General features: G+C 34.0%; 1 protein-coding gene across 2 annotated transcripts; it reads left to right on the top strand.

Annotated features, from left to right (window-relative positions):
• Window positions 1–323: 323 nt before the first annotated feature.
• LOC143235192 (uncharacterized) lies at window positions 324–27,759 on the top strand. Of its 2 annotated transcripts, none has more exons than XM_076473117.1 (3): window positions 324–475; window positions 26,587–26,841; window positions 27,500–27,759. In XM_076473117.1, the coding sequence occupies exons 1-3, from the start codon at window positions 421–423 to the stop codon at window positions 27,697–27,699; spliced, it is 510 nt and encodes a 169-aa protein (XP_076329232.1). In that variant the 5' UTR covers window positions 324–420; the 3' UTR covers window positions 27,700–27,759. The 2 variants fall into 2 exon arrangements, with proteins under 2 accessions (XP_076329232.1, XP_076329234.1); XM_076473119.1 differs by lacking the exon at window positions 324–475 and adding an exon at window positions 520–550.

Genomic DNA, 27,759 nt, shown 5'->3' with positions numbered 1-27,759 from the left:
TAAGACCTTATAACAAAAAAATTAACATTGAATTCTTTAAATGTATCGAACCTGACGTAGAAACTGGAAATAGTTTTTCACTGAATAATTCAGATGTGTGAGATCTGATATAGACCCTAGAGATAACTGAGTAATTTAAAGCAATAGGATTTTTACACAGCTCATTGGATTAATATTTAGTTACTAGTTTAAAGGTATGGGGTCTTTTGCCTACCTTTCGAACTGTTATCATTTATAGTAAACGTCATATTAAGACTAATCTTTATCTTTTGCAATGCTATGGTAGCTAAAGTTCACCTGATATAATGGTGACGATAACAGAATGTCAGAATAACGTTATGATTGGCTAGGTATTTGTTTTACAGTGGAGGTTTCTTTTCAAACTAACTTATAACAGTCAAAGACAATTATTTTAAAATAATGTTACGAAAATCACAACTAACGTTTGTTTCTCTCTTTCTTGTTGATTTATTGGGTAAGTGCCTTAAGTGTTCTATGTGATTTTGGTGGGAGATAGAAGTAACCTTCTAACGTATGGTGACGTTCAAAGGTGAGGATCTATAGTCCTCCATTTTGTGTTCCTACTTCTGTAGCAGCAGGCTTTCGAATTTATCAAAATTTCTGAATAAAGATTGATTACTATGTTTTAGGAAACTTAATGTTTTGGACAATTATCTTTATCGTTTACAATATTTCCTGTCGTAGTTATAAAGACGTAACCATTTAAAATGTACAGTTACTTTTTAAAATTGATAGTTATAACGTGAGACAGTTAAAAATAGTAAACGTAACAAAACATCTTTGCTGTGTAATTATTAGATTTAATTTTAATAGAAAATCCATATATATTATACGAAATCGATAAAGGCTCAATACATAAGTACCTTATTCTAAGTAAATAATAACTGAAAATAATTGATATTAATATAAACATAATACTGTGTGTGTGTGTTTGTGTGTTTTCTTATTACAAAGCCATATCGGGCTATCTGCTGAACCCACCGAGGGGAATCGAATCCCCTGATTTTAGCGTTGTAAATCCGTAGACTTACCGCTATACTAGCGGGGAGCATATTATACTGAAAGAAACAACAACCTTACTTAAGTGTGACAAAAGTAAAGTTGGTAAGAACAAAACTTGAGAAACCTATTCTAGTTAATATAATAGCAGTTGTTATCAAGTAACTTGTTATATAAATAGCGTCACAACTGTTGCCATGAATCTCATATTGTAGCTTTTCTTAATGTTTCGTTCATTTTGGATATGGCTGATGTAATGTGGCTTTCGCTTTAATATACCTTTAGTTTCTTTTTTTTTAAGGCGTAGTTAATAGTTATTGGATGTCATAGGTAAGTTTAATTATCTACCCAGTGTAGCTTTTCATAAAGTAAAATAACTTGTATTCTCAATCCTAGTGTAGCTTCTCATAATACAATGAATCTTCTCACTTGGCCCTGATATAGCTTTTAACAACTTATAAAAACTTGTATTTTCGACTCTAGTATCGCTATGCTTATAAAAAAAACAAACCACTAATTACTTGAATACTACATGGGGAAATATTTCACAGTAAGACATTTTGAGTTAGCTATCAAAACTAATACATAAAACAACGACGTAAAGATATGATAGTTACATCCTTATAAAATGTGCAACATTAAGTAACATGTACGTTTGTAAACAACAAATAACATTCATTAAAATACCACAACTCGACAACGTTCATAATACACCAAACTCTATAGATAATAAACTAATCCGGGCTATCCGACACTAAGAACATAATTAACTGAAAACGTGAAAAATAATTCCTATATAAAATTTTAAAACATTCAAATCATGGATCACAAAAGTACAAGTACCATTATAAAAATCCTAAAACAAAAAGTACATTTTAGTGTTTCTATACAAGCATTTTCAGCGTTAAAAACTTACTCTTTTCACAATTTCTCTTTGAGAGGAACATTTACTACACAATATGTTCTACTAAATTAGCATTAACCATTATTCACTGGAGTCCGCATTTTAGCCGCAATAACAAACCGTGTTTGTACAGCCTAATTCACTGGTTTTTATAACCTAGTTTATATATTGGTTTTTATATCTTAGTTGTGTCTCTTCTCATCAACTACCATCAGTATTTTTGGGATGGTGTTATAACCTAGTTTATATTGGTTTTTATACCTTAGTTGTGTCTCTTGTCATCAACCACCATCAGTATTCTTGTGATGGTGTATAACCTAGTTTATATTGGTTTTTATATCTTATTTGTGTCTCTTGTCGTCAACTGCCGTCAGTGTTTTTGGGATGATATTATAACCTAGTTTATATTGGTTTATATGTCTTAGTTGTGTCTTTTGTCTTCAAGTGTCATCAGTGTTCTTTGGATGGTGTTATAACCTAGTTTGTATTGGTTTATATGTCTTAGTTGTGTCTCTTGCCATCAACTGTCATCAGTGTTCTTGGGATGATATTATAACCTAGTTTATATTGGTTTATATGTCTTAGTTGTGTCTTTTGTCGTCAAGTGTCATCAGTGTTCTTTGGATAGTGTTATAACCTAGTTTGTATTGGTTTATATGTCTTAGTTGTGTCTCTTGCAATCAACTGTCATCAGTGTTCTTGGGATGATATTATAACCTAGTTTATATTGGTTTATATGTCTTAGTTGTGTCTTTTGTCGTCAACTGTTATCAGTGTTCTTTGGATGGTGTTATAACCTAGTTTATATTGGTTTATATGTCTTAGTTGTGTCTCTTGCCATCAACTGTCATCAGTGTTCTTTGGATGGTGTTATAACCTAGTTTGTATTGGTTTATATGTCTTAGTTGTGTCTTTTGTCGTCAACTGTCATCAGTGTTCTTTGGATGGTGTTATAACCTAGTTTATATTGGTATATATGTCTTAGTTGTGTCTCTTGTCATCAACAACCATCAGTATTCTTGTGATGGTGTTATAACCTAGTTTATATTGGTTTATATGTCTTAGTTGTGTCTTTTGTCGTCAAGTGTCATCAGTGTTCTTTGGATGGTATTATAACCTAGTTTGTGTTGGTTTATATGTCTTAGTTGTGTCTCTTGCCATCAACTGTCATCAGTGTTCTTTGGATGGTGTTATAACCTAGTTTGTATTGGTTTATATGTCTTAGTTGTGTCTTTTGTCGTCAAGCGTCATCAGTGTTCTTTGGATGGTGTTATAAACTAGTATATATTGGTTTATATGTCTTAGTTGTGTCTCTTGCCATCAACTGTCATCAGTGTTCTTTGGACGGTGTTATAACCTAGTTTATATTGGTTTATATGTCTTAGTTGTGTCTTTTGCCATCAACTGTCATCAGTGTTCTTTGGACGGTGTTATAACCTAGATTATATTGGTTTATATGTCTTAGTTGTGTCTCTTGCCATCAACTGTCATCAGTGTTCTTCGGATGGTGTTATAAACTAGTTTATATTGGTTTATATGTCGTAGTTGTGTCTCTTGTCGTCAACTGCCATCAGTGTTCTTTGGATGGTGTTATAAACTAGTTTATATTGGTTTATATGTCTTAGTTGTGTCTCTAGTTATCAACTGTCATCAGTGTTCTTTGGATGGTGTTATAAACTAGTTTATATTGGTTTTTTTGTCTTAGTTGTGTCTCTTGCCATCAACTGTCATCAGTGTTCTTTGGATGGTGTTATAAACTAGTTTATATTGGTTTATATGTCGTAGTTGTGTCTCTTGCCATCAACTGTCATCAGTGTTCTTTGGACGGTGTTATAACATAGTTTATATTGGTTTATATGTCTTAGTTGTGTCTCTTGCCATCAACTGTCATCAGTGTTCTTTGGACGGTATTATAACCTAGTTTATATTGGTTTATATGTCTTAGTTGTGTCTCTTGCCATCAACTGTCATCAGTGTTCTTTGGATGGTGTTATAACCTAGTTTATATTGGTTTATATGTCTTAGTTGTGTCTTTTGTCGTCAAGTGTCATCAGTGTTCTTTGGATGGTGTTATAAACTAGTTTATATGGTTTATATGTCGTAGTTGTGTCTCTTGTCGTCAACTGCCATCAGTGTTCTTTGGATGGTGTTATAACCTAGTTTGTATTGGTTTATATGTCTTAGTTGTGTCTTTTGTAGTCATGTGTCATCAGTGTTCTTTGAATGGTGTTATAAACTAGTTTATATTGGTTTATATGTTTTAGTTGTGTCTCTTGCCATCAACTGTCATCAGTGTTCTTTGGACGGTGTTATAACCTAGTTTGTATTGGTTTATATGTCTTAGTTGTGTCTCTTGTCATCAACAACCATCAGTATTCTTGTGATGGTGTTATAACCTAGTTTATATTGGTTTATATGTCTTAGTTGTGTCTTTTGTCGTCAAGTGTCATCAGTGTTCTTTGGATGGTATTATAACCTAGTTTGTTTTGGTTTATATGTCTTAGTTGTGTCTCTTGCCATCAACTGTCATCAGTGTTTTTTGGATGGTGTTATAACCTAGTTTGTATTGGTTTATATGTCTTAGTTGTGTCTTTTGTCGTCAAGCGTCATCAGTGTTCTTTGGATGGTGTTATAAACTAGTTTATATTGGTTTATATGTCTTAGTTGTGTCTCTTGCCATCAACTGTCATCAGTGTTCTTTGGACGGTGTTATAACCTAGTTTATATTGGTTTATATGTCTTAGTTGTGTCTCTTGCCATCAACTGTCATCAGTGTTCTTTGGATGGTGTTATAACCTAGTTTGTATTGGTTTATATGTCTTAGTTGTGTCTCTTGCCATCAACTGTCATCAGTGTTCTTTGGACGGTGTTATAACCTAGATTATATTGGTTTATATGTCTTAGTTGTGTCTCTTGCCATCAACTGTCATCAGTGTTCTTTGGATGGTGTTATAAACTAGTTTATATTGGTTTATATGTCGTAGTTGTGTCTCTTGCCATCAACTGTCATCAGTGTTCTTTGGATGGTGTTATAACCTAGTTTGTATTGGTTTATATGTCTTAGTTGTGTCTCTTGCCATCAACTGTCACCAGTGTTCTTGGGATGATATTATAACCTAGTTTATATTGGTTTATATCTCTTAGTTGTGTCTTTTGTCGTCAAGTGTCATCAGTGTTCTTTGGATGGTGTTATAACCTAGTTTGTATTGGTTTATATGTCTTAGTTGTGTCTCTTGCCATCAACTGTCATCAGTGTTCTTGGGATGATATTATAACCTAGTTTATATTGGTTTATATGTCTTAGTTGTGTCTTTTGACGTCAACTGTTATCAGTGTTCTTTGGACGGTGTTATAACCTAGTTTATATTGGTTTATATGTCTTAGTTGTGTCTCTTGCCATCAACTGTCATCAGTGTTCTTTGCACGGTATTATAACCTAGTTTATATTGGTTTATATGTCTTAGTTGTGTCTCTTGCCATCAACTGTCATCAGTGTTCTTTGGATGGTGTTATAACCTAGTTTATATTGGTTTATATGTCTTAGTTGTGTCTTTTGTCGTCAAGTGTCATCAGTGTTCTTTGGATGGTGTTATAAACTAGTTTATATTGGTTTATATGTCGTAGTTGTGTCTCTTGTCGTCAACTGCCATCAGTGTTTTTTGGATGGTGTTATAACCTAGTTTATATTGGTTTATATGTCTTAGTTGTGTCTTTTGTCGTCAAGTGTCATCAGTGTTCTTTGGATGGTATTATAACCTAGTTTGTTTTGGTTTATATGTCTTAGTTGTGTCTCTTGCCATCAACTGTCATCAGTGTTTTTTGGATGGTGTTATAACCTAGTTTGTATTGGTTTATATGTCTTAGTTGTGTCTTTTGTCGTCAAGCGTCATCAGTGTTCTTTGGATGGTGTTATAAACTAGTTTATATTGGTTTATATGTCTTAGTTGTGTCTCTTGCCATCAACTGTCATCAGTGTTCTTTGGACGGTGTTATAACCTAGTTTATATTGGTTTATATGTCTTAGTTGTGTCTCTTGCCATCAACTGTCATCAGTGTTCTTTGGATGGTGTTATAACCTAGTTTGTATTGGTTTATATGTCTTAGTTGTGTCTCTTGCCATCAACTGTCATCAGTGTTCTTTGGACGGTGTTATAACCTAGATTATATTGGTTTATATGTCTTAGTTGTGTCTCTTGCCATCAACTGTCATCAGTGTTCTTTGGATGGTGTTATAAACTAGTTTATATTGGTTTATATGTCGTAGTTGTGTCTCTTGCCATCAACTGTCATCAGTGTTCTTTGGATGGTGTTATAACCTAGTTTGTATTGGTTTATATGTCTTAGTTGTGTCTCTTGCCATCAACTGTCACCAGTGTTCTTGGGATGATATTATAACCTAGTTTATATTGGTTTATATCTCTTAGTTGTGTCTTTTGTCGTCAAGTGTCATCAGTGTTCTTTGGATGGTGTTATAACCTAGTTTGTATTGGTTTATATGTCTTAGTTGTGTCTCTTGCCATCAACTGTCATCAGTGTTCTTGGGATGATATTATAACCTAGTTTATATTGGTTTATATGTCTTAGTTGTGTCTTTTGACGTCAACTGTTATCAGTGTTCTTTGGACGGTGTTATAACCTAGTTTATATTGGTTTATATGTCTTAGTTGTGTCTCTTGCCATCAACTGTCATCAGTGTTCTTTGCACGGTATTATAACCTAGTTTATATTGGTTTATATGTCTTAGTTGTGTCTCTTGCCATCAACTGTCATCAGTGTTCTTTGGATGGTGTTATAACCTAGTTTATATTGGTTTATATGTCTTAGTTGTGTCTTTTGTCGTCAAGTGTCATCAGTGTTCTTTGGATGGTGTTATAAACTAGTTTATATTGGTTTATATGTCGTAGTTGTGTCTCTTGTCGTCAACTGCCATCAGTGTTTTTTGGATGGTGTTATAACCTAGTTTGTATTGGTTTATATGTCTTAGTTGTGTCTTTTGTAGTCAAGTGTCATCAGTGTTCTTTGAATGGTGTTATAAACTAGTTTATATTGGTTTATATGTTTTAGTTGTGTCTCTTGCCATCAACTGTCATCAGTGTTCTTTGGACGGTGTTATAACCTAGTTTATATTGGTTTATATGTCTTAATTGTGTCTCTTGCCATCAACTGTCATCAGTGTTCTTTGGATGGTGTTATAACCTAGTTTATATTGGTTTATATGTCTTAGTTGTGTCTTTTGTCGTCAAGTGTCATCAGTGTTCTTTGGATGGTGTTATAAACTAGTTTATATTGGTTTATATGTCGTAGTTGTGTCTCTTGCCATCAACTGTCATCAGTGTTCTTGGGATGATATTATAACCTAGTTTATATTGGTTTATATGTCTTAGTTGTGTCTTTTGTCGTCAACTGTTATCAGTGTTCTTTGGATGGTGTTATAACCTAGTTTATATTGGTTTATATGTCTTAATTGTGTCTCTTGCCATCAACTGTCATCAGTGTTCTTTGGATGGTGTTATAACCTAGTTTGTATTGGTTTATATGTCTTAGTTGTGTCTTTTGTCGTCAACTGTCATCAGTGTTCTTTGGATGGTGTTATAACCTAGTTTATATTGGTTTATATGTCTTAGTTGTGTCTCTTGTCATCAACAACCCTCAGTATTCTTGTGATGGTGTTATAACCTAGTTTATATTGGTTTATATGTCTTAGTTGTTTCTTTTGTCGTCAAGTGTCATCAGTGTTCTTTGTATGGTGTTATAACCTAGTTTGTATTGGTTTATATGTCTTAGTTGTGTCTCTTGCCATCAACTGTCATCAGTGTTCTTTGGATGGTGTTATAACCTAGTTTGTATTGGTTTATATGTCTTAGTTGTGTCTTTTGTCGTCAAGCGTCATCAGTGTTCTTTGGATGGTGTTATAAACTAGTTTATATTGGTTTATATGTCTTAGTTGTGTCTCTTGCCATCAACTGTCATCAGTGTTCTTTGGACGGTGTTATAACCTAATTTATATTGGTTTATATGTCTTAGTTGTGTCTCTTGCCATCAACTGTCATCAGTGTTCTTTGGACGGTGTTATAACCTAGTTTATATTGGTTTATATGTCTTAGTTGTGTCTCTTGCCATCAACTGTCATCAGTGTTCTTTGGATGGTGTTATAAACTAGTTTATATTGGTTTATATGTCGTAGTTGTGTCTCTTGTCGTCAACTGCCATCAGTGTTCTTTGGATGGTGTTATAAACTAGTTTATATTGGTTTATATGTCTTAGTTGTGTCTCTTGCCATCAATTGTCATCAGTGTTCTATGGATGGTGTTATAAACTAGTTTATATTGGTTTTTTTTGTTTTAGTTGTGTCTCTTGCCATCAACTGTCATCAGTATTCTTTGGATGGTGTTATAAACTAGTTTATATTGGTTTATATGTCGTAGTTGTGTCTCTTGCCATCAACTGTCATCAGTGTTCTTTGGACGGTGTTATAACCTATTTTTATATTGGTTTTTTTGTTTTAGTTGTGTCTCTTGCCATCAACTGTCATCAGTATTCTTTGGATGGTGTTATAAACTAGTTTATATTGGTTTATATGTCGTAGTTGTGTCTCTTGCCATCAACTGTCATCAGTGTTCTTTGGACGGTGTTATAACCTAGTTTATATTGGTTTATATGTCTTAGTTGTGTCTCTTGCCATCAACTGTCATCAGTGTTCTTTGGATGGTGTTATAAACTAGTTTATATTGGTTTATATGTCGTAGTTGTGTCTCTTGTCGTCAACTGCCATCAGTGTTCTTTGGATGGTGTTATAACCTAGTTTGTATTGGTTTATATGTCTTAGTTGTGTCTTTTGTCGTCAAGTGTCATCAGTGTTCTTTGGATGGTGTTATAAACTAGTTTATATTGGTTTATATGTCTTAGTTATGTCTCTTGCCATCAACTGTCATCAGTGTTCTTTGGATGGTGTTATAAACTAGTTTATATTGGTTTATATGTCTTAGTTGTGTCTCTTGCCATCAACTGTCATCAGTGTTCTTTGGATGGTGTTATAACCTAGTTTGTATTGGTTTATATGTCTTAGTTGTGTCTCTTGCCATCAACTGTCATCAGTGTTCTTGGGATGATATTATAACCTAGTTTATATTGGTTTATATGTCTTAGTTGTGTCTTTTGTCGTCAAGTGTCATCAGTGTTTTTTGGATGGTGTTATAACCTAGTTTGTATTGGTTTATATGTCTTAGTTGTGTCTCTTGCCATCAACTGTCATCAGTGTTCTTGGGATGATATTATAACCTAGTTTATATTGGTTTATATGTCTTAGTTGTGTCTTTTGTCGTCAAGTGTCATCAGTGTTCTTTGGATGGTGTTATAACCTAGTTTGTATTGGTTTATATGTCTTAGTTGTGTCTCTTGCCATCAACTGTCATCAGTGTTCTTTGGATGGTGTTATAACCTAGTTTGTATTGGTTTATATGTCTTAGTTGTGTCTCTTGCCATCAACTGTCATCAGTGTTCTTTGGACGGTGTTATAACCTAGTTTATATTGGTTTATATGTCTTAGTTGTGTCTCTTGCCATCAACTGTCATCAGTGTTCTTTGGATGGTGTTATAAACTAGTTTATATTGGTTTATATGTCGTAGTTGTGTCTCTTGTCGTCAACTGCCATCAGTGTTCTTTGGATGGTGTTATAAACTAGTTTATATTGGTTTATATGTCTTAGTTGTGTCTCTTGCCATCAATTGTCATCAGTGTTCTTTGGATGGTGTTATAAACTAGTTTATATTGGTTTTTTTGTTTTAGTTGTGTCTCTTGCCATCAACTGTCATCAGTGTTCTTTGGATGGTGTTATAAACTAGTTTATATTGGTTTATATGTCGTAGTTGTGTCTCTTGCCATCAACTGTCATCAGTGTTCTTTGGACGGTGTTATAACCTAGTTTATATTGGTTTATATGTCTTAGTTGTGTCTCTTGCCATCAACTGTCATCAGTGTTCTTTGGATGGTGTTATAAACTAGTTTATATTGGTTTATATGTCGTAGTTGTGTCTCTTGTCGTCAACTGCCATCAGTGTTCTTTGGATGGTGTTATAACCTAGTTTGTATTGGTTTATATGTCTTAGTTGTGTCTTTTGTCGTCAAGTGTCATCAGTGTTCTTTGGATGGTGTTATAAACTAGTTTATATTGGTTTATATGTCTTAGTTATGTCTCTTGCCATCAACTGTCATCAGTGTTCTTTGGATGGTGTTATAAACTAGTTTATATTGGTTTATATGTCTTAGTTGTGTCTCTTGCCATCAACTGTCATCAGTGTTCTTTGGATGGTGTTATAACCTAGTTTGTGTTGGTTTATATGTCTTAGTTGTGTCTCTTGCCATCAACTGTCATCAGTGTTCTTGGGATGATATTATAACCTAGTTTATATTGGTTTATATGTCTTAGTTGTGTCTTTTGTCGTCAAGTGTCATCAGTGTTCTTTGGATGATGTTATAACCTAGTTTGTATTGGTTTATATGTCTTAGTTGTGTCTCTTGCCATCAACTGTCATCAGTGTTCTTGGGATGATATTATAACCTAGTTTATATTGGTTTATATGTCTTAGTTGTGTCTTTTGTCGTCAACTGTTATCAGTGTTCTTTGGATGGTGTTATAACCTAGTTTATATTGGTTTATATGTCTTAGTTGTGTCTCTTTCCATCAACTGTCATCAGTGTTCTTTGGATGGTGTTATAACCTAGTTTATATTGGTTTATATGTCTTAGTTGTGTCTTTTGTCGTCAAGTGTCATCAGTGTTCTTTGGATGGTGTTATAACCTAGTTTGTATTGGTTTATATGTCTTAGTTGTGTCTCTTGCCATCAATTATCATGAGTGTTCTTTGGATGGTGTTATAACCTAGTTTGTATTGGTTTATATGTCTTAGTTGTGTCTTTTGTCGTCAAGCGTCATCAGTGTTCTTTGGATGGTGTTATAACCTAGTTTATATTGGTTTATATGTCTTAGTTGTGTCTTTGTCGTCAAGTGTCATCAGTGTTCTTTGGATGGTGTTATAAACTAGTTTATATTGGTTTATATGTCGTAGTTGTGTCTCTTGCCATCAACTGTCATCAGTGTTCTTGGGATGATATTATAACCTAGTTTATATTGGTTTATATGTCTTAGTTGTGTCTTTTGTCGTCAACTGTTATCAGTGTTCTTTGGATGGTGTTATAACCTAGTTTATATTGGTTTATATGTCTTAGTTGTGTCTCTTGCCATCAACTGTCATCAGTGTTCTTTGGATGGTGTTATAACCTAGTTTGTATTGGTTTATATGTCTTAGTTGTGTCTTTTGTCGTCAACTGTCATCAGTGTTCTTTGGATGGTGTTATAACCTAGTTTATATTGGTTTATATGTCTTAGTTGTGTCTCTTGTCATCAACAACCATCAGTATTCTTGTGATGGTGTTATAACCTAGTTTATATTGGTTTATATGTCTTAGTTGTTTCTTTTGTCGTCAAGTGTCATCAGTGTTCTTTGTATGGTATTATAACCTAGTTTGTATTGGTTTATATGTCTTAGTTGTGTCTCTTGCCATCAACTGTCATCAGTGTTCTTTGGATGGTGTTATAACCTAGTTTGTATTGGTTTATATGTCTTAGTTGTGTCTTTGTCGTCAAGCGTCATCAGTGTTCTTTGGATGGTGTTATAAACTAGTTTATATTGGTTTATATGTCTTAGTTGTGTCTCTTGCCATCAACTGTCATCAGTGTTCTTTGGACGGTGTTATAACCTAGTTTATATTGGTTTATATGTCTTAGTTGTGTCTCTTGCCATCAACTGTCATCAGTGTTCTTTGGACGGTGTTATAACCTAGATTATATTGGTTTATATGTCTTAGTTGTGTCTCTTGCCATCAACTGTCATCAGTGTTCTTTGGATGGTGTTATAAACTAGTTTATATTGGTTTATATGTCGTAGTTGTGTCTCTTGTCGTCAACTGCCATCAGTGTTCTTTGGATGGTGTTATAAACTAGTTTATATTGGTTTATATGTCTTAGTTGTGTCTCTTGCCATCAATTGTCATCAGTGTTCTTTGGATGGTGTTATAAACTAGTTTATATTGGTTTTTATGTTTTAGTTGTGTCTCTTGCCATCAACTGTCATCAGTATTCTTTGGATGGTGTTATAAACTAGTTTATATTGGTTTATATATGTCGTAGTTGTGTCTCTTGCCATCAACTGTCATCAGTGTTCTTTGGACGGTGTTATAACCTAGTTTATATTGGTTTATATGTCTTAGTTGTGTCTCTTGCCATCAACTGTCATCAGTGTTCTTTGGATGGTGTTATAAACTAGTTTATATTGGTTTATATGTCGTAGTTGTGTCTCTTGTCGTCAACTGCCATCAGTGTTCTTTGGATGGTGTTATAACCTAGTTTGTATTGGTTTATATGTCTTAGTTGTGTCTCTTGTCGTCAACTGCCATCAGTGTTCTTTGGATGGTGTTATAAACTAGTTTATATTGGTTTATATGTCTTAGTTGTGTCTCTTGCCATCAATTGTCATCAGTGTTCTTTGGATGGTGTTATAAACTAGTTTATATTGGTTTTTTTGTTTTAGTTGTGTCTCTTGCCATCAACTGTCATCAGTATTCTTTGGATGGTGTTATAAACTAGTTTATATTGGTTTATATGTCGTAGTTGTGTCTCTTGCCATCAACTGTCATCAGTGTTCTTTGGACGGTGTTATAACCTAGTTTATATTGGTTTATATGTCTTAGTTGTGTCTCTTGCCATCAACTGTCATCAGTGTTCTTTGGATGGTGTTATAAACTAGTTTATATTGGTTTATATGTCTTAGTTATGTCTCTTGCCATCAACTGTCATCAGTGTTCTTTGGATGGTGTTATAAACTAGTTTATATTGGTTTATATGTCTTAGTTGTGTCTCTTGCCATCAACTGTCATCAGTGTTCTTTGGATGGTGTTATAACCTAGTTTGTGTTGGTTTATATGTCTTAGTTGTGTCTCTTGCCATCAACTGTCATCAGTGTTCTTGGGATGATATTATAACCTAGTTTATATTGGTTTATATGTCTTAGTTGTGTCTTTTGTCGTCAAGTGTCATCAGTGTTCTTTGGATGATGTTATAACCTAGTTTGTATTGGTTTATATGTCTTAGTTGTGTCTCTTGCCATCAACTGTCATCAGTGTTCTTGGGATGATATTATAACCTAGTTTATATTGGTTTATATGTCTTAGTTGTGTCTTTTGTCGTCAACTGTTATCAGTGTTCTTTGGATGGTGTTATAACCTAGTTTATATTGGTTTATATGTCTTAGTTGTGTCTCTTTCCATCAACTGTCATCAGTGTTCTTTGGATGGTGTTATAACCTAGTTTATATTGGTTTATATGTCTTAGTTGTGTCTTTTGTCGTCAAGTGTCATCAGTGTTCTTTGGATGGTGTTATAACCTAGTTTGTATTGGTTTATATGTCTTAGTTGTGTCTCTTGCCATCAATTATCATCAGTGTTCTTTGGATGGTGTTATAACCTAGTTTGTATTGGTTTATATGTCTTAGTTGTGTCTTTTGTCGTCAAGCGTCATCAGTGTTCTTTGGATGGTGTTATAACCTAGTTTATATTGGTTTATATGTCTTAGTTGTGTCTTTTGTCGTCAAGTGTCATCAGTGTTCTTTGGATGGTGTTATAAACTAGTTTATATTGGTTTATATGTCGTAGTTGTGTCTCTTGCCATCAACTGTCATCAGTGTTCTTGGGATGATATTATAACCTAGTTTATATTGGTTTATATGTCTTAGTTGTGTCTTTTGTCGTCAACTGTTATCAGTGTTCTTTGGATGGTGTTATAACCTAGTTTATATTGGTTTATATGTCTTAATTGTGTCTCTTGCCATCAACTGTCATCAGTGTTCTTTGGATGGTGTTATAACCTAGTTTGTATTGGTTTATATGTCTTAGTTGTGTCTTTTGTCGTCAACTGTCATCAGTGTTCTTTGGATGGTGTTATAACCTAGTTTATATTGGTTTATATGTCTTAGTTGTGTCTCTTGTCATCAACAACCCTCAGTATTCTTGTGATGGTGTTATAACCTAGTTTATATTGGTTTATATGTCTTAGTTGTTTCTTTTGTCGTCAAGTGTCATCAGTGTTCTTTGTATGGTATTATAACCTAGTTTGTATTGGTTTATATGTCTTAGTTGCGTCTCTTGCCATCAACTGTCATCAGTGTTCTTTGGATGGTGTTATAACCTAGTTTGTATTGGTTTATATGTCTTAGTTGTGTCTTTTGTCGTCAAGCGTCATCAGTGTTCTTTGGATGGTGTTATAAACTAGTTTATATTGGTTTATATGTCTTAGTTGTGTCTCTTGCCATCAACTGTCATCAGTGTTCTTTGGACGGTGTTATAACCTAATTTATATTGGTTTATATGTCTTAGTTGTGTCTCTTGCCATCAACTGTCATCAGTGTTCTTTGGACGGTGTTATAACCTAGATTATATTGGTTTATATGTCTTAGTTGTGTCCCTTGCCATCAACTGTCATCAGTGTTCTTTGGATGGTGTTATAAACTAGTTTATATTGGTTTATATGTCGTAGTTGTGTCTCTTGTCGTCAACTGCCATCAGTGTTCTTTGGATGGTGTTATAAACTAGTTTATATTGGTTTATATGTCTTAGTTGTGTCTCTTGCCATCAATTGTCATCAGTGTTCTTTGGATGGTGTTATAAACTAGTTTATATTGGTTTTTTTGTTTTAGTTGTGTCTCTTGCCATCAACTGTCATCAGTATTCTTTGGATGGTGTTATAAACTAGTTTATATTGGTTTATATGTCGTAGTTGTGTCTCTTGCCATCAACTGTCATCAGTGTTCTTTGGACGGTGTTATAACCTAGTTTATATTGGTTTATATGTCTTAGTTGTGTCTCTTGCCATCAACTGTCATCAGTGTTCTTTGGATGGTGTTATAAACTAGTTTATATTGGTTTATATGTCGTAGTTGTGTCTCTTGTCGTCAACTGCCATCAGTGTTCTTTGGATGGTGTTATAACCTAGTTTGTATTGGTTTATATGTCTTAGTTGTGTCTCTTGTCGTCAACTGCCATCAGTGTTCTTTGGATGGTGTTATAAACTAGTTTATATTGGTTTATATGTCTTAGTTGTGTCTCTTGCCATCAATTGTCATCAGTGTTCTTTGGATGGTGTTATAAACTAGTTTATATTGGTTTTTTTGTTTTAGTTGTGTCTCTTGCCATCAACTGTCATCAGTATTCTTTGGATGGTGTTATAAACTAGTTTATATTGGTTTATATGTCGTAGTTGTGTCTCTTGCCATCAACTGTCATCAGTGTTCTTTGGACGGTGTTATAACCTAGTTTATATTGGTTTATATGTCTTAGTTGTGTCTCTTGCCATCAACTGTCATCAGTGTTCTTTGGATGGTGTTATAAACTAGTTTATATTGGTTTATATGTCGTAGTTGTGTCTCTTGTCGTCAACTGCCATCAGTGTTCTTTGGATGGTGTTATAAACTAGTTTGTATTGGTTTATATGTCTTAGTTGTGTCTTTTGTCGTCAAGTGTCATCAGTGTTCTTTGGATGGTGTTATAAACTAGTTTATATTGGTTTATATGTCTTAGTTATGTCTCTTGCCATCAACTGTCATCAGTGTTCTTTGGATGGTGTTATAAACTAGTTTATATTGGTTTATATGTCTTAGTTGTGTCTCTTGCCATCAACTGTCATCAGTGTTCTTTGGATGGTGTTATAACCTACTTTGTGTTGGTTTATATGTCTTAGTTGTGTCTCTTGCCATCAACTGTCATCAGTGTTCTTGGGATGATATTATAACCTAGTTTATATTGGTTTATATGTCTTAGTTGTGTCTTTTGTCGTCAAGTGTCATCAGTGTTCTTTGGATGGTGTTATAACCTAGTTTGTATTGGTTTATATGTCTTAGTTGTGTCTCTTGCCATCAACTGTCATCAGTGTTCTTGGGATGATATTATAACCTAGTTTATATTGGTTTATATGTCTTAGTTGTGTCTTTTGTCGTCAAGTGTCATCAGTGTTCTTTGGATGGTGTTATAACCTAGTTTGTATTGGTTTATATGTCTTAGTTGTGTCTCTTGCCATCAACTGTCATCAGTGTTCTTTGGATGGTGTTATAACCTAGTTTGTATTGGTTTATATGTCTTAGTTGTGTCTCTTGCCATCAACTGTCATCAGTGTTCTTTGGACGGTGTTATAACCTAGATTATATTGGTTTATATGTCTTAGTTGTGTCTCTTGCCATCAACTGTCATCAGTGTTCTTTGGATGGTGTTATAAACTAGTTTATATTGGTTTATATGTCGTAGTTGTGTCTCTTGTCGTCAACTGCCATCAGTGTTCTTTGGATGGTGTTATAAACTAGTTTATATTGATTTATATGTCTTAGTTGTGTCTCTTGCCATCAATTGTCATCAGTGTTCTTTGGATGGTGTTATAAACTAGTTTATATTGGTTTTTTTGTTTTAGTTGTGTCTCTTGCCATCAACTGTCATCAGTGTTCTTTGGATGGTGTTATAAACTAGTTTATATTGGTTTATATGTCGTAGTTGTGTCTCTTGCCATCAACTGTCATCAGTGTTCTTTGGACGGTGTTATAACCTAGTTTATATTGGTTTATATGTCTTAGTTGTGTCTCTTGCCATCAACTGTCATCAGTGTTCTTTGGATGGTGTTATAAACTAGTTTATATTGGTTTATATGTCGTAGTTGTGTCTCTTGTCGTCAACTGCCATCAGTGTTCTTTGGATGGTGTTATAACCTAGTTTGTATTGGTTTATATGTCTTAGTTGTGTCTTTTGTCGTCAAGTGTCATCAGTGTTCTTTGGATGGTGTTATAAACTAGTTTATATTGGTTTATATGTCTTAGTTATGTCTCTTGCCATCATCTGTCATCAGTGTTCTTTGGATGGTGTTATAAACTAGTTTATATTGGTTTATATGTCTTAGTTGTGTCTCTTGCCATCAACTGTCATCAGTGTTCTTTGGATGGTGTTATAACCTAGTTTGTGTTGGTTTATATGTCTTAGTTGTGTCTCTTGCCATCAACTGTCATCAGTGTTCTTGGGATGATATTATAACCTAGTTTATATTGGTTTATATGTCTTAGTTGTGTCTTTTGTCGTCAAGTGTCATCAGTGTTCTTTGGATGGTGTTATAACCTAGTTTGTATTGGTTTATATGTCTTAGTTGTGTCTCTTGCCATCAACTGTCATCAGTGTTCTTGGGATGATATTATAACCTAGTTTATATTGGTTTATATGTCTTAGTTGTGTCTTTTGTCGTCAACTGTTATCAGTGTTCTTTGGATGGTGTTATAACCTAGTTTATATTGGTTTATATGTCTTAGTTGTGTCTCTTTCCATCAACTGTCATCAGTGTTCTTTGGATGGTGTTATAACCTAGTTTATATTGGTTTATATGTCTTAGTTGTGTCTTTTGTCGTCAAGTGTCATCAGTGTTCTTTGGATGGTGTTATAACCTAGTTTGTATTGGTTTATATGTCTTAGTTGTGTCTCTTGCCATCAATTATCATGAGTGTTCTTTGGATGGTGTTATAACCTAGTTTGTATTGGTTTATATGTCTTAGTTGTGTCTTTTGTCGTCAAGCGTCATCAGTGTTCTTTGGATGGTGTTATAAACTAGTTTATATTGGTTTATATGTCTTAGTTGTGTCTCTTGCCATCAACTGTCATCAGTGTTCTTTGGACGGTGTTATAACCTAGTTTATATTGGTTTATATGTCTTAGTTGTGTCTCTTGCCATCAACTGTCATCAGTGTTCTTTGGATGGTGTTATAAACTAGTTTATATTGGTTTATATGTCTTAGTTGTGTCTCTTGTTATCAACTGTCATCAGTGTTCTTTGGATGGTGTTATAAACTAGTTTATATTGGTTTTTTTGTCTTAGTTGTGTCTCTTGCCATCAACTGTCATCAGTGTTCTTTGGATGGTGTTATAAACTAGTTTATATTGGTTTATATGTCGTAGTTGTGTCTCTTGCCATCAACTGTCATCAGTGTTCTTTGGATGGTGTTATAAACTAGTTTATATTGGTTTATATGTCTTAGTTGTGTCTCTTGCCATCAACTGTCATCAGTGTTCTTTGGATGGTGTTATAACCTAGTTTGTGTTGGTTTATATGTCTTAGTTGTGTCTCTTGCCATCAACTGTCATCAGTGTTCTTGGGATGATATTATAACCTAGTTTATATTGGTTTATATGTCTTTATTGTGTCTTTTGTCGTCAAGTGTCATCAGTGTTCTTTGGATGGTGTTATAACCTAGTTTGTATTGGTTTATATGTCTTAGTTGTGTCTCTTGCCATCAACTGTCATCAGTGTTCTTGGGATGATATTATAACCTAGTTTATATTGGTTTATATGTCTTAGTTGTGTCTTTTGTCGTCAACTGTTATCAGTGTTCTTTGGATGGTGTTATAACCTAGTTTATATTGGTTTATATGTCTTAGTTGTGTCTCTTTCCATCAACTGTCATCAGTGTTTTTTGGATGGTGTTATAACCTAGTTTATATTGGTTTATATGTCTTAGTTGTGTCTTTTGTCGTCAAGTGTCATCAGTGTTCTTTGGATGGTGTTATAACCTAGTTTGTATTGGTTTATATGTCTTAGTTGTGTCTCTTGCCATCAATTATCATGAGTTTTCTTTGGATGGTGTTATAACCTAGTTTGTATTGGTTTATATGTCTTAGTTGTGTCTTTTGTCGTCAAGCGTCATCAGTGTTCTTTGGATGGTGTTATAAACTAGTTTATATTGGTTTATATGTCTTAGTTGTGTCTCTTGCCATCAACTGTCATCAGTGTTCTTTGGACGGTGTTATAACCTAGTTTATATTGGTTTATATGTCTTAGTTGTGTCTCTTGCCATCAACTGTCATCAGTGTTCTTTGGATGGTGTTATAAACTAGTTTATATTGGTTTATATGTCTTAGTTGTGTCTCTTGTTATCAACTGTCATCAGTGTTCTTTGGATGGTGTTATAAACTAGTTTATATTGGTTTTTTTGTCTTAGTTGTGTCTCTTGCCATCAACTGTCATCAGTGTTCTTTGGATGGTGTTATAAACTAGTTTATATTGGTTTATATGTCGTAGTTGTGTCTCTTGCCATCAACTGTCATCAGTGTTCTTTGGACGGTGTTATAACCTTGTTTATATTGGTTTATATGTCTTAGTTGTGTCTCTTGCCATCAACTGTCATCAGTGTTCTTTGGACGGTATTATAACCTAGTTTATATTGGTTTATATGTCTTAGTTGTGTCTCTTGCCATCAACTGTCATCAGTGTTCTTGGGATGATATTATAACCTAGTTTATATTGGTTTTATGTCTTAGTTGTGTCTTTTGTCGTCAAGTGTCATCAGTGTTCTTTGGATGGTGTTATAACCTAGTTTGTATTGGTTTATATGTCTTAGTTGTGTCTCTTGCCATCAACTGTCATCAGTGTTCTTGGGATGATATTATAACCTAGTTTATATTGGTTTATATGTCTTAGTTGTGTCTTTTGTCGTCAACTGTTATCAGTGTTCTTTGGATGGTGTTATAACCTAGTTTATATTGGTTTATATGTCTTAGTTGTGTCTCTTTCCATCAACTGTCATCAGTGTTTTTTGGATGGTGTTATAACCTAGTTTATATTGGTTTATATGTCTTAGTTGTGTCTTTTGTCGTCAAGTGTCATCAGTGTTCTTTGGATGGTGTTATAACCTAGTTTGTATTGGTTTATATGTCTTAGTTGTGTATCTTGCCATCAATTATCATGAGTGTTCTTTGGATGGTGTTATAACCTAGTTTGTATTGGTTTATATGTCTTAGTTGTGTCTTTTGTCGTCAAGCGTCATCAGTGTTCTTTGGATGGTGTTATAAACTAGTTTATATTGGTTTATATGTCTTAGTTGTGTCTCTTGCCATCAACTGTCATCAGTGTTCTTTGGACGGTGTTATAACCTAGTTTATATTGGTTTATATGTCTTAGTTGTGTCTCTTGCCATCAACTGTCATCAGTGTTCTTGGGATGATATTATAACCTAGTTTATATTGGTTTATATGTCTTAGTTGTGTCTTTTGTCGTCAACTGTTATCAGTGTTCTTTGGATGGTGTTATAACCTAGTTTATATTGGTTTATATGTCTTAGTTGTGTCTCTTTCCATCAACTGTCATCAGTGTTTTTTGGATGGTGTTATAACCTAGTTTATATTGGTTTATATGTCTTAGTTGTGTCTTTTGTCGTCAAGTGTCATCAGTGTTCTTTGGATGGTGTTATAACCTAGTTTGTATTGGTTTATATGTCTTAGTTGTGTCTCTTGCCATCAATTATCATGAGTTTTCTTTGGATGATGTTATAACCTAGTTTGTATTGGTTTATATGTCTTAGTTGTGTCTTTTGTCGTCAAGCGTCATCAGTGTTCTTTGGATGGTGTTATAAACTAGTTTATATTGGTTTATATGTCTTAGTTGTGTCTCTTGCCATCAACTGTCATCAGTGTTCTTTGGACGGTGTTATAACCTAGTTTATATTGGTTTATATGTCTTAGTTGTGTCTCTTGCCATCAACTGTCATCAGTGTTCTTTGGATGGTGTTATAAACTAGTTTATATTGGTTTATATGTCTTAGTTGTGTCTCTTGTTATCAACTGTCATCAGTGTTCTTTGGATGGTGTTATAAACTAGTTTATATTGGTTTTTTGTCTTAGTTGTGTCTCTTGCCATCAACTGTCATCAGTGTTCTTTGGATGGTGTTATAAACTAGTTTATATTGGTTTATATGTCGTAGTTGTGTCTCTTGCCATCAACTGTCATCAGTGTTCTTTGGACGGTGTTATAACGTAGTTTATATTGGTTTATATGTCTTAGTTGTGTCTCTTGCCATCAACTGTCATCAGTGTTCTTTGGACGGTATTATAACCTAGTTTATATTGGTTTATATGTCTTAGTTGTGTCTCTTGCCATCAACTGTCATCAGTGTTTTTTGGATGGTGTTATAACCTAGTTTATATTGGTTTATATGTCTTAGTTGTGTCTTTTGTCGTCAAGTGTCATCAGTGTTCTTTGGATGGTGTTATAACCTAGTTTGTATTGGTTTATATGTCTTAGTTGTGTATCTTGCCATCAATTATCATGAGTGTTCTTTGGATGGTGTTATAACCTAGTTTGTATTGGTTTATATGTCTTAGTTGTGTCTTTTGTCGTCAAGCGTCATCAGTGTTCTTTGGATGGTGTTATAAACTAGTTTATATTGGTTTATATGTCTTAGTTGTGTCTCTTGCCATCAACTGTCATCAGTGTTCTTTGGACGGTGTTATAACCTAGTTTATATTGGTTTATATGTCTTAGTTGTGTCTTTTGTCGTCAACTGTCATCAGTGTTCTTTGGATGGTGTTATAAACTAGTTTATATTGGTTTATATGTCTTAGTTGTGTCTCTTGTTATCAACTGTCATCAGTGTTCTTTGGATGGTGTTATAAACTAGTTTATATTGGTTTTTTTGTCTTAGTTGTGTCTCTTGCCATCAACTGTCATCAGTGTTCTTTGGATGGTGTTATAAACTAGTTTATATTGGTTTATATGTCGTAGTTGTGTCTCTTGCCATCAACTGTCATCAGTGTTCTTTGGACGGTGTTATAACGTAGTTTATATTGGTTTATATGTCTTAGTTGTGTCTCTTGCCATCAACTGTCATCAGTGTTCTTTGGACGGTATTATAACCTAGTTTATATTGGTTTATATGTCTTAGTTGTGTCTCTTGCCATCAACTGTCATCAGTGTTCTTGGGATGATATTATAACCTAGTTTATATTGGTTTTTATGTCTTAGTTGTGTCTTTTGTCGTCAAGTGTCATCAGTGTTCTTTGGATGGTGTTATAACCTAGTTTGTATTGGTTTATATGTCTTAGTTGTGTCTCTTGCCATCAACTGTCATCAGTGTTCTTGGGATGATATTATAACCTAGTTTATATTGGTTTATATGTCTTAGTTGTGTCTTTTGTCGTCAACTGTTATCAGTGTTCTTTGGATGGTGTTATAACCTAGTTTATATTGGTTTATATGTCTTAGTTGTGTCTCTTTCCATCAACTGTCATCAGTGTTTTTTGGATGGTGTTATAACCTAGTTTATATTGGTTTATATGTCTTAGTTGTGTCTTTTGTCGTCAAGTGTCATCAGTGTTCTTTGGATGGTGTTATAACCTAGTTTGTATTGGTTTATATGTCTTAGTTGTGTCTCTTGCCATCAATTATCATGAGTGTTCTTTGGATGGTGTTATAACCTAGTTTGTATTGGTTTATATGTCTTAGTTGTGTCTTTTGTCGTCAAGCGTCATCAGTGTTCTTTGGATGGTGTTATAAACTAGTTTATATTGGTTTATATGTCTTAGTTGTGTCTCTTGCCATCAACTGTCATCAGTGTTCTTTGGACGGTGTTATAACCTAGTTTATATTGGTTTATATGTCTTAGTTGTGTCTCTTGCCATCAACTGTCATCAGTGTTCTTTGGATGGTGTTATAAACTAGTTTATATTGGTTTATATGTCTTAGTTGTGTCTCTTGTTATCAACTGTCATCAGTGTTCTTTGGATGGTGTTATAAACTAGTTTATATTGGTTTTTTGTCTTAGTTGTGTCTCTTGCCATCAACTGTCATCAGTGTTCTTTGGATGGTGTTATAAACTAGTTTATATTGGTTTATATGTCGTAGTTGTGTCTCTTGCCATCAACTGTCATCAGTGTTCTTTGGACGGTGTTATAACCTAGTTTATATTGGTTTATATGTCTTAGTTGTGTCTCTTGCCATCAACTGTCATCAGTGTTCTTTGGACGGTATTATAACCTAGTTTATATTGGTTTATATGTCTTAGTTGTGTCTCTTGCCATCAACTGTCATCAGTGTTCTTGGGATGATATTATAACCTAGTTTATATTGGTTTTTATGTCTTAGTTGTGTCTTTTGTCGTCAAGTGTCATCAGTGTTCTTTGGATGGTGTTATAACCTAGTTTGTATTGGTTTATATGTTTTAGTTGTGTCTCTTGCCATCAATTGTCATCAGTGTTCTTGGGATGATATTATAACCTAGTTTATATTGGTTTATATGTCTTAGTTGTGTCTTTTGTCGTCAACTGTTATCAGTGTTCTTTGGATGGTGTTATAACCTAGTTTATATTGGTTTATATGTCTTAGTTGTGTCTCTTTCCATCAACTGTCATCAGTGTTCTTTGGATGGTGTTATAACCTAGTTTATATTGGTTTATATGTCTTAGTTGTGTCTTTTGTCGTCAAGTGTCATCAGTGTTCTTTGGATGGGGTTATAACCTAGTTTGTATTGGTTTATATGTCTTAGTTGTGTCTCTTGCCATCAATTATCATGAGTGTTTTTTGGATGGTGTTATAACCTAGTTTGTATTGGTTTATATGTCTTAGTTGTGTCTTTTGTCGTCAAGCGTCATCAGTGTTCTTTGGATGGTGTTATAAACTAGTTTATATTGGTTTATATGTCTTAGTTGTGTCTCTTGCCATCAACTGTCATCAGTGTTCTTTGGACGGTGTTATAACCTAGTTTATATTGGTTTATATGTCTTAGTTGTGTCTCTTGCCATCAACTGTCATCAGTGTTCTTTGGATGGTGTTATAAACTAGTTTATATTGGTTTATATGTCTTAGTTGTGTCTCTTGTTATCAACTGTCATCAGTGTTCTTTGGATGGTGTTATAACCTAGTTTATATTGGTTTATATGTCTTAGTTGTGTCTCTTGCCATCAACTGTCATCAGTGTTCTTTGGATGGTGTTATAAACTAGTTTATATTGGTTTATATGTCGTAGTTGTGTCTCTTGCCATCAACTGTCATCAGTGTTCTTTGGACGGTCTTATAACCTAGTTTATATTGGTTTATATGTCTTAGTTGTGTCTCTTGCCATCAACTGTCATCAGTGTTCTTTGGACGGTATTATAACCTAGTTTATATTGGTTTATATGTCTTAGTCGTGTCTCTTGCCATCAACTGTCATCAGTGTTCTTTGGATGGTGTTATAACCTAGTTTATATTGGTTTATATGTCTTAGTTGTGTCTTTTGTCGTCAAGTGTCATCAGTGTTCTTTGGATGGTGTTATAACCTAGTTTATATTGGTTTATATGTCTTAGTTGTGTCTTTTGTCGTCAAGTGTCATCAGTGTTCTTTGGATGGTGTTATAAACTAGTTTATATTGGTTTATATGTCGTAGTTGTGTCTCTTGTCGTCAACTGCCATCAGTGTTCTTTGGATGGTGTTATAACCTAGTTTGTATTGGTTTATATGTCTTAGTTGTGTCTTTTGTCGTCAAGTGTCATCAGTGTTCTTTGGATGGTGTTATAAACTAGTTTATATTGGTTTATATGTCTTAGTTATGTCTCTTGCCATCAACTGTCATCAGTGTTCTTTGGATGGTGTTATAAACTAGTTTATATTGGTTTATATGTCTTAGTTGTGTCTCTTGCCATCAACTGTCATCAGTGTTCTTTGGATGGTGTTATAACCTAGTTTGTGTTGGTTTATATGTCTTAGTTGTGTCTCTTGCCATCAACTGTCATCAGTGTTCTTGGGATGATATTATAACCTAGTTTATATTGGTTTTATGTCTTAGTTGTGTCTTTTGTCGTCAAGTGTCATCAGTGTTCTTTGGATGGTGTTATAACCTAGTTTGTATTGGTTTATATGTCTTAGTTGTGTCTCTTGCCATCAACTGTCATCAGTGTTCTTGGGATGATATTATAACCTAGTTTATATTGGTTTATATGTCTTAGTTGTGTCTTTTGTCGTCAACTGTTATCAGTGTTCTTTGGATGGTGTTATAACCTAGTTTATATTGGTTTATATGTCTTAGTTGTGTCTCTTTCCATCAACTGTCATCAGTGTTCTTTGGATGGTGTTATAACCTAGTTTATATTGGTTTATATGTCTTAGTTGTGTCTTTTGTCGTCAAGTGTCATCAGTGTTCTTTGGATGGGGTTATAACCTAGTTTGTATTGGTTTATATGTCTTAGTTGTGTCTCTTGCCATCAATTATCATGAGTGTTTTTTGGATGGTGTTATAACCTAGTTTGTATTGGTTTATATGTCTTAGTTGTGTCTTTTGTCGTCAAGCGTCATCAGTGTTCTTTGGATGGTGTTATAAACTAGTTTATATTGGTTTATATGTCTTAGTTGTGTCTCTTGCCATCAACTGTCATCAGTGTTCTTTGGACGGTGTTATAACCTAGTTTATATTGGTTTATATGTCTTAGTTGTGTCTCTTGCCATCAACTGTCATCAGTGTTCTTTGGATGGTGTTATAAACTAGTTTATATTGGTTTATATGTCTTAGTTGTGTCTCTTGTTATCAACTGTCATCAGTGTTCTTTGGATGGTGTTATAAACTAGTTTATATTGGTTTTTTTGTCTTAGTTGTGTCTTTTGCCATCAACTGTCATCAGTGTTCTTTGGATGGTGTTATAAACTAGTTTATATTGGTTTATATGTCGTAGTTGTGTCTTTTGCCATCAACTGTCATCAGTGTTCTTTGGACGGTGTTATAACCTAGTTTATATTGGTTTATATGTCTTAGTTGTGTCTCTTGCCATCAACTGTCATCAGTGTTCTTTGGACGGTATTATAACCTAGTTTATATTGGTTTATATGTCTTAGTTGTGTCTCTTGCCATCAACTGTCATCAGTGTTCTTTGGATGGTGTTATAACCTAGTTTATATTGGTTTATATGTCTTAGTTGTGTCTTTTATCGTCAAGTGTCATCAGTGTTCTTTGGATGGTGTTATAAACTTGTTTATATTGGTTTATATGTCTTAGTTGTGTCTCTTGCCATCAACTGTCATCAGTGTTCTTTGGACGGTGTTATAACCTAGTTTATATTGGTTTATATGTCTTAGTTATGTTTCTTGCCATCAACTGTCATCAGTGTTCTTTGGATGGTGTTATAACCTAGTTTATATTGGTTTATATGTCTTAGTTGTGTCTTTTGTCGTCAACTGCCATCAGTGTTCTTTGGATGGTGTTATAACCTAGTTTGTATTGGTTTATGTGTCTTAGTTGTGTCTTTTGTCGTCAAGTGTCATCAGTGTTCTTTGGATGGTGTTATAACCTAGTTTGTATTGGTTTATATGTCTTAGTTGTGTCTCTTGCCATCAACTGTCATCAGTGTTCTTGGGATGATATTATAACCTAGTTTATATTGGTTTATATGTCTTAGTTGTGTCTTTTGTCGTCAACTGTTATCAGTGTTCTTTGGATGGTGTTATAACCTAGTTTATATTGGTTTATATGTCTTAGTTGTGTCTCTTTCCATCAACTGTCATCAGTGTTTTTTGGATGGTGTTATAACCTAGTTTATATTGGTTTATATGTCTTAGTTGTGTCTTTTGTCGTCAAGTGTCATCAGTGTTCTTTGGATGGTGTTATAACCTAGTTTGTATTGGTTTATATGTCTTAGTTGTGTCTCTTGCCATCAACTGTCATCAGTGTTCTTTGGATGGTGTTATAAACTAGTTTATATTGGATTATATGTCTTAGTTCTGTCTCTTGCCATCAACTGTCATCAGTGTTCTTTGGATGGTGTTATAAACTAGTTTATATTGGTTTTTTTGTCTTAGTTGTGTCTCTTGCCATCAACTGTCATCAGTGTTCTTGGGACGGTGTGACTGAGAGATGGGAGAAAGATGAAGAACAACTAAAGGAACAGCTGGAAGAGATGGAGGAAATGGAAGAAGTTGACAATCCATTTACTCTTCCTTTTTTCGGAAAGAACAAAATCCCTGAAGTTCCGAACCAACACATACTGTACAGAGAATGTCAAAACTGTACAATGCTTGGAGGAATTTGTGTTCGGTGGGCTTTTCTATCAGCAGGTGAATCAAAATAATCAAACGTTTTTCGTGATTGCGTTTGAAGCTACTCAGAGTTTTCGTAAAAACAAATTCTTTATACGATAATCATTTAAACAATACTAAATTCATGTTTGTTACTTCTGTACATTATTACAATTTATTTTAATGAAAGATAATTTGGAAGAGAAATTCAGAAAAGTGTTGATCAGTTTTCATTAATTTAATCAAATAAAACAAAAAAATGCTGCAAATGATAGTTAGTTGAATGAATGACGCAGTCTCACTTGATAATTGATCTGTACTTTTAATTAAAATTAATTGAAGTGAATGATGTAATGCCACTCAATACTTGTTATGTATTTTTAATAATAATTATGTGATAGTATGATGAAATCTCATTCATTATTTCATCAGTAATTGTATTGATAATTAGCTGAAATGTATGTTCCAGGGATACCACTAAACGTTACTTGCATGTGTGCAGTACTAGGTTGTGTATCTTTATTACCCGTATTTGTATGTTCCAGGGATACCACTAAACATTACCTGGATGTGTGCAGTACTAGGTTGTGTATCTTTATTACCTGTGTTTGTATGTTCCAGGGATACCACTAAACGTTACCTGGATGTGTGCAGTACTAGGTTGTGTATCTTTATTACCTGTGTTTGTATGTTCCAGGGATACCATTAAACGTCACCTGGATGTGTGCAAGATCCAAAGAAAAGGGGCAGTGTTTTGAACAAGATTTGTCTGCTGGACTGAGTAAGGAAGTTTGTTTGTGCGATGAGGACTTCTGTAACGCATCTCGCAGGATAACCGACTCGACTTTGCTCTGCCTGTTTTTTGCGGTTTTAAATCATGTGCTGCAGATAACTTAATAAATCACTTCTTTGAGCTAAACTCTTCTGCTAGACTATTTTTAAATTAATAAACCTTCT

This window comes from Tachypleus tridentatus, chromosome 12 (genome assembly GCF_004210375.1).
Source record: "Tachypleus tridentatus isolate NWPU-2018 chromosome 12, ASM421037v1, whole genome shotgun sequence".
Lineage (NCBI taxonomy): Eukaryota > Metazoa > Arthropoda > Merostomata > Xiphosura > Limulidae > Tachypleus > Tachypleus tridentatus.
The sequence above is the reverse complement of the archived record's forward strand: the minus strand, read 5'-3'. Positions and strand labels throughout refer to the sequence as shown.